Consider the following 7,239-nt stretch of genomic DNA (forward strand, 5'->3'; position numbering starts at 1 on the left):
CCGACTATCGGAAACGGTTTCCTCGTTTGCTTCCCAACTAAGCACGAGTCACAAATTTGATTTTCTTGATCAATTTTTGGCATTCCAACGACCATATTCTTTTTCACCATTTGTTTCATAGACTCGAAATTTAGGTGTCCTAGTCTCGCGTGCCAAAGCCAATTCTCATTACCAATCCAGGCTTGTAAACACACGGGTTTCCCCGTCTTTAATTTAATCGTATAAAGACGATTCTTGGATTGAGTAACCAGCATCAACAATTTTCCTTGATCATCATACATCAACAAATAATCGTTTTTCATACGAATATCACAACCACTTTCTGTTGGTTGCCCAAGACTAATAATATTACTTTGTAAACTAGGAATATAATAAATGTCGGTCAATAATTGTTGCTCCCCCATTTTACCGACTAGCAATATCTTTCCCGCAAATATCAACATAAGACCCATCTCCAAATTTAACTTTGCCACAAACACGCTTATTTAATTCAGAGAAAAAAGATACATTACCCGTCATATGGTTGCTCGCTCCATTATCCAAATACCACAAGTCTTGTTCGTCCGAACCACCATTGTAATCTTTTGGTATAACCTTCTGTTCATTCAAGTACACTTTTTCTTGAACACGCTGCACCATATCGAGGGACGAGTCTTTTTTTTTTGCGTCGGCCAAATTTGCTTGTTTTTCTTTCCTTCGCTCCGAACACCTCGAGACGAAGTGACCAAATTCGTCACAACGAAAGCATTGAACTTCAGAGTAATCCTTTTTAACCTTTCGTTTATCCCCTTCATTCGACCCTCCTTGTGAACCACGGTTCTGATTGCCACGTCTACCACTGCGTCCACTACCACATCCTCGGTTCGAACCTTTCCCGCCACCCCTACTCAATTCGCGTGAAACCTGCCTCGAACTCGAAGAGGATTCAGAATTATTAAACAAAAGTTTACCTTCTTCAGAACGCAACACATGTCCTTTGATACACTCCTCATAAGTCTTCAATCTCCCGACAACATCCTCAAAACCGTCTGTTTAAGGTCTAACACTTGCTCGAGGGATGCTACAACTTGGATAAATCGGCTCGGCAGGCTTGTGAAGAATTTCTGAACTAAATTCCTTTCTTCATATGGTTGTCCAAATGTGGTTGCTTTAGAAGAGATCGCGGTAATTCTCGAGGCATACTCGTCAATTGTTTCGGTTTCTTTCATCATCAAACCGTCAAATTCACGTATTAACGTATGAAGTCTAGCATCCTTCACACGTTCCGCACCCATATTTCTTGACTTTATGGCATCCCACATCTCTTTTGCCAATTTAAAATTACTGATTTGAAGTATCTGTTTCTCGAGAATCGACTGAAACAGAAGCGCCTTCGCGATGTTATTTTTCTTCGCGTTGTTAGAGCCCTGGTCAATTACATCCCAAACTCCATGAATCCCAAAAATAACCTCCATATGCATACTCCAACTCGTGTAGTTTGTTTTTGTCAAGCGCGGACACTGAAACGATCCGGAGGTCGTCTCTTTTCCCGTTTGGTTCACGTCACTCATCGTGTTTCTACGGCTATAAGATTTTGAAAAATCCCTTGGTGTAACTGGTTCAATTTTTCCAGCCTATATGATTAAACCTGGTTCTGAATCTAACCCGAACACGTCTTTCGGTTTTAAAGAAGCACAACCGAATCTCTTGTTAAAATGTTTAAAATTGAAACTTTTGTCTTTTGTGACCAAATTAAAAAAAACTTTATCAAAAGAAACCCACAGGTTGGTGAGCAGATCCAAAAATCCACCCAACCCTTTCACCAAAACACAATCACTTGAGAAGTTACACCACCTCGATAACCGTGCTTCCTTACCGAAACACCTCAAGAGGTTCTGTCAAAGACAACATGAAACTAAATCGCCGTCAACAGATCCCGTGACCTCAATCTCCGTCACGCCGGTTGCCGATTTCTGCTGCTCACCGGTCGGTCGATGTTTCCGTGTACTGTAGCAGATTGCCGACGGAATCAGAAGCGCCTTCAACGGAAACCGATGTTGTTTGCTGTTGCTCGCCAGTTGGAATTCCCTCACGTCACAGGTTACTCCGACCTTCAAATGCACAGGTCCGACCTTTCACGCCGGTTCCCAGGTATGTCGAACGCTCTGATATCAATTAATGGAATTGGTACCAGGTATCGAACACAAACTCAGACACGTTTGTTATTATTAAGAAACTTCACTAAACTCAATTATTCATATTACGATCTCCTAAACCCCAAAGCATGGGCATTTATAATCTAACCTATCACGTTTAGACTACAACTAGGATTGCTAAATAATATGACCTGATAATTATACTAACAATTAAATCTGAGCACATTTAATTGTTTATAGTTATCCACTCCTTAAACCATGTTACTTTGCCTTGCACGCCAAGTAACGCTCTTGACCCGAAATTCCCAACATTGCCACCCTGCGTACAATTTATATTTTATAGGTGCATTATAGTAATAATTTTGTATAATCTACGTCTCGTTGTCCCTGGAAAAAGAAAATCCAGCATACATCATTTTATTTTGAACAATAATTTTTAACACCTAAATTCAACACTTACCTTACATTTATAAAGATCTGAACCCAAGTTTACCACTTTACCATGCATGTACATTTACAAAAATTTACAAGAAAGACATCATACCATATCACTAAATCAATATCTCATGGTTCCATCATATATAATTTAAAACCATCTAAATTGAATAAAGCAATAAACATTTGACATAAATTATTAAAGAATGTGATCACACATGCAATAAAATATTGCACATCAAAACCAATACGCATCATGTAGTACAACAAACGAAACATTGTAAGCTAAACCCTTATATCATGTTATTATTTTTATTGAAAGCATGGGCATTTATAATCTAACCTATCACGTTTAGACTACAACTAGGATTGCTAAATAATATGACCTGATAATTATACTAACAATTAAATCTGAGCACATTTAATTGTTTATAGTTATCCACTCCTTAAACCATGTTACTTTGCCTTGCACGCCAAGTAACGCTCTTGACCCGAAATTCCCAACATTGCCACCCTGCGTACAGTTTATATTTTATAGGTGCATTATAGTAATAATTTTGTATAATCTACGTCTCGTTGTCCCTGGAAAAAGAAAATCCAGCATACATCATTTTATTTTGAACAATAATTTTTAACACCTAAATTCAACACTTACCTTACATTTATAAAGATCTGAACCCAAGTTTACCACTTTACCATGCATGTACATTTACAAAAATTTACAAGAAAGACATCATACCATATCACTAAATCAATATCTCATGGTTCCATCATATATAATTTAAAACCATCTAAATTGAATAAAGCAATAAACATTTGACATAAATTATTAAAGAATGTGATCACACATGCAATAAAATATTGCACATCAAAACCAATACGCATCATGTAGTACAACAAACGAAACATTGTAAGCTAAACCCTTATATCATGTTATTATTTTTATTGAAAGCAAGATAATAACATTAACAAAATGTACGTAATTGGAGATACAAGAAGCAAGAAGCTATATTTTATTAAGAGTCACTATGCATATTAATGTTACTAAAGGCTAAATAGAACAATAACATTTTTACATTCTTTCCTATGGCTAGAGAGATGCTAAAGAACGAAATAAACCATTATCATGTATTAAGTTATCAATCATTTTAGCGAGAGTAGATTTGCATCTGCGTAAGAATATTCTCAAAGTTATCAGTAGATTTTTTAATTGGATGTGAGTGCACTCCTTCGTATGTTGTCACCACAACTCCGTCGTCATTTGATAGTCGTTGGACTTGCTTCTTGACATTGCATCCTTGGTGTGTGCAACGATAGTAGTTCCTATATTCATAAAATTAATGATAGCTGTTAATCAGTGTGTTTTGTTGTTAAAAGTATAGAATTATCATCAAATCTAATTATAAATAACAAACTATTTCTATCATTTTCTAACCATCACAGGTGAATAAAGATGTTAATTAGGACTCTATTTCACGAATACAAAGTTATATTTATGACTCGAACATTATTTTTGTTAGCATCCATTTGGATGTTAGTGTGCGTGATGCATGCATATTTGGCCATATAAGTATACACGTTTATATTTTCTGATGCTGAATAATTATAAAAATTCTAGTGTATTTTGCATAAACAATTTAATTGATCGAGAATTATAAAGTTCGTTATAACTAGCTAGACGTAACCGAGCACTCAATTAAATTTTCATGAATAGCTGGGAAGGTCATTTATTTAGTAAACAAACGAACATCTTCTGATTAAATATTTGAAATTGTCAATTTTTATTTATTTATTTAATTAATTAAACAAACAATCATGAATACAATATGTCTTGTTCGTGTATGTTCGTTACATGCACTCATTTATATCCGTTTACATATATCATGTATCAACTCATCATCCATATCAAATACTAGATGCAAGTGTTAGGTAATCAACTAACAATTCGAACAACCGAAAAAAAAAGAAAACATAAATGATATTTAACCATCTACATTTGTTTTGAATATAAACAAACACAAATATAAAACACTTACATAACAAATGAACATGAACAAAAATATCTTTTTTTTATATATGCTCGTGTTCGTTTGTTACTTTGGTTAAAATTAAACAAACGAACATGAAGAAGCTTAATTCAGTATCAGTTCATTTATGGTCTACCAATGAAAGAATCAAAGTACGGCAAAATAAACTACAGCAAAATCGATTATTATCCAGTGAAACAACATATAATTTTATTGAGTACAAGAAAATAAATATGAATCATACCTTGGAAATCTGTTATTCTTGACGGCCTTTTGACCGTACTTCCTCCATCGATAACCATCGTCAAGAATATCAACTTGACTCCTGGTTTGAAAAGCATGTTTAGGCTTTCTAATCTTCTTCTCACCTTTTCTTATATTATTATTAACCTTTCCTGACACCGTCTTCTGATCATCACCACCGCCGTCTGACTGCATACTGCTTCCCACATCAACATGGTCGTTCATCATCAACGTCCCAGCTGCCACCTGCTCGTAATTAACATGATTGTTGCTCACCATGTTTAATGATAAATATGATGATGTTGGAGATGATGAGTAAGAAAATATTTCACTAAAGTTGTCGGACATTTTTGAGAGGGGTACCGGCGGCTAGGGTGATGGCGGAGGAAGAGAATTGTGAAGAAGGATTAATGGTGGGTCAGTTTGCTTTTATTGATGAAACGAGGGGCGGCTATGATCATGGCTAGAAGACAAGGATAACATAGTCTTGGTCACACATGTTGAAAAGTTGTAACTAGTTTGAAATTTTGTTTGGGTTTGACATGTTAAAAATGCCATATTAACCGCAACTTACGAACGTCATGCATTACACATTGCATGCACGTGCTGTGCACATGGCAATACTCTTTTAATGATTTGGTATTAAAATCTCCACATCTTCAGTCTAACATAAGCAGCAAGGTCACATAAGCAGAGAATTTTTAAAATACAAGTGTGTAGGATGATTAAAGAATGGTCCTCTAAAATAAATTCGGTAATAATTGTGATAACAATAAACAAAACAAAAATGTAATAGCAAAATAATTTAATTTAAAACTTAAATGAATCATGAAGTTATCATATCATTTTTAGTTCTATATCAAAAAGTCTTTTGCTCTTTTGATATAAAAAAGAAATTAATATGACTATTAATATAGGGTCTAATAAGAATTATTTCATGAAACAAGTCCTGTTAATGAAAATGAAAAAAGTAATTGGTTTTATCAATTTTAGCTTAGATTAACATTGGGCGTCTAATTTAGTGGGGGCGTGGGTTTACCATAAACAAATGGAAACCACAAAATTAGAGAAATAAGCATGTGATGTAAGATTTGAACTTGAAAAGTTCACTTGACAGAGGAGTATTCTACTAGTTGATCTAACGTTTTGTTATTAAACTACAAGGGTTCGTATATATTATATATACAGAAACTTTTAATAGGGCCCAATATTCGTTGCCCACTCCTTTAGGTCAGACCTGAATGTAAGCTTCATGTCTCGGCATTGCATCGATCATGTCATGCTATGTAATATCCTATGAGAATGCTCTCACCGTCGTTACAGTAATTGCTAAAGCGTTCAACATGAAATAATCTCATTGTCACACATCTCACCAAGCATATGAGATGACGTTCTTATCCCAATATGAACAAGCTTTCTAAATACATTTTATACTGGTTTCATTTTTGTCTTATACTTATGAAGTGCAAATCCCTAACTCCTAACCTATGTGGTGTACTTGTATGAGATGAGACGATGAGCGTGTAAACTCATGATACATATTACACCTTAATCATTTTAGGCAGGAGTGAATAGGAACGCAAGCAATCTATATCTTTTCATGTGAACCCATGCTTCGATCATATGACTTGTGACATTAAGATCACATGTTAGATTAACCAAAATATGATTTCAAATTTATTGTCATTCATCTTGAAAAGTCTATAAAAGAATGTAACGCCAATATTTTCTAGCTTTCTTTTTCTCTAGAGCCTAATCATGGGCTAAAAAGCTTGAATCATGTTAGGGACCAAGTACCTAAAGCCAATTTGACTTGGGAATACACAAGTTGATGAGAAACAATAGGGCCAGTATAATTCCCAGACCTTCCATACATACATGCGTTGTTAACAGACTCTCAATGCGAAAAACAAATCATGTATCACCCCCATCAACATACTTCTTGCATCCATACATGAAACATTTCTATGATTTTTTATAATGTTCGGTACCTTATGGTATTGAATTACGCATAATGGTTTATTTAAGGCTTTATGCTAGCAAATTAGGTAACATTTTAATCAAAATTCATTTAGTTTACTTGTGGTTGTATTCAAGGACGTGGATTATATGTAAACACAATTCATATGAGCAATTGTTGTGATGGGGTGGGGGGGGGCCACTCCCTGCCACCACACTACCTACGTCACATGTGACAGTGATGTGACATTACTTTTTATATTAACCAACATCTTTATAATGCTTAGAATAAGGAGACATTAATGATGAAGATAGAAATGTGAAATATGATGTGTAGTTTCATATTTATTTTTTAAACTTACAAAACATTAATACCGTAAAATATAAATGAAAGTTATCTTATCCCTATATATATATATATAGAGGGTAAGGTTAAAATG

At 34.8% G+C, this 7,239-nt stretch overlaps 2 protein-coding genes across 2 annotated transcripts; both read right to left on the bottom strand.

Annotated features, from left to right (window-relative positions):
* Nucleotides 1-405: 405 nt before the first annotated feature.
* On the bottom strand, nucleotides 406-1,550 carry LOC143589153 (uncharacterized). Its single transcript, XM_077069995.1, has 2 exons — nucleotides 1,026-1,550; nucleotides 406-903 (listed from the first exon to the last, which is right to left on the bottom strand). The coding sequence occupies exons 1-2, from the start codon at nucleotides 1,548-1,550 to the stop codon at nucleotides 406-408; spliced, it is 1,023 nt and encodes a 340-aa protein (XP_076926110.1).
* Nucleotides 1,551-3,628: 2,078 nt separating this feature from the next.
* LOC143589160 (putative WRKY transcription factor 75) lies at nucleotides 3,629-5,188 on the bottom strand. The gene is made up of 2 exons (XM_077070001.1): nucleotides 4,842-5,188; nucleotides 3,629-3,893 (listed from the first exon to the last, which is right to left on the bottom strand). Exons 1-2 carry the CDS (start codon nucleotides 5,186-5,188, stop codon nucleotides 3,719-3,721), a joined length of 522 nt encoding a protein of 173 aa, XP_076926116.1. The 3' UTR covers nucleotides 3,629-3,718.
* Between the last annotated feature and the right edge of the window lie 2,051 nt (nucleotides 5,189-7,239).

Source organism: Bidens hawaiensis, unplaced genomic scaffold (assembly GCF_021521415.1).
Source record: "Bidens hawaiensis isolate Kalapana, Puna unplaced genomic scaffold, B.hawaiensis_p1.1 tig00037257_1, whole genome shotgun sequence".
NCBI lineage: Eukaryota > Viridiplantae > Streptophyta > Magnoliopsida > Asterales > Asteraceae > Bidens > Bidens hawaiensis.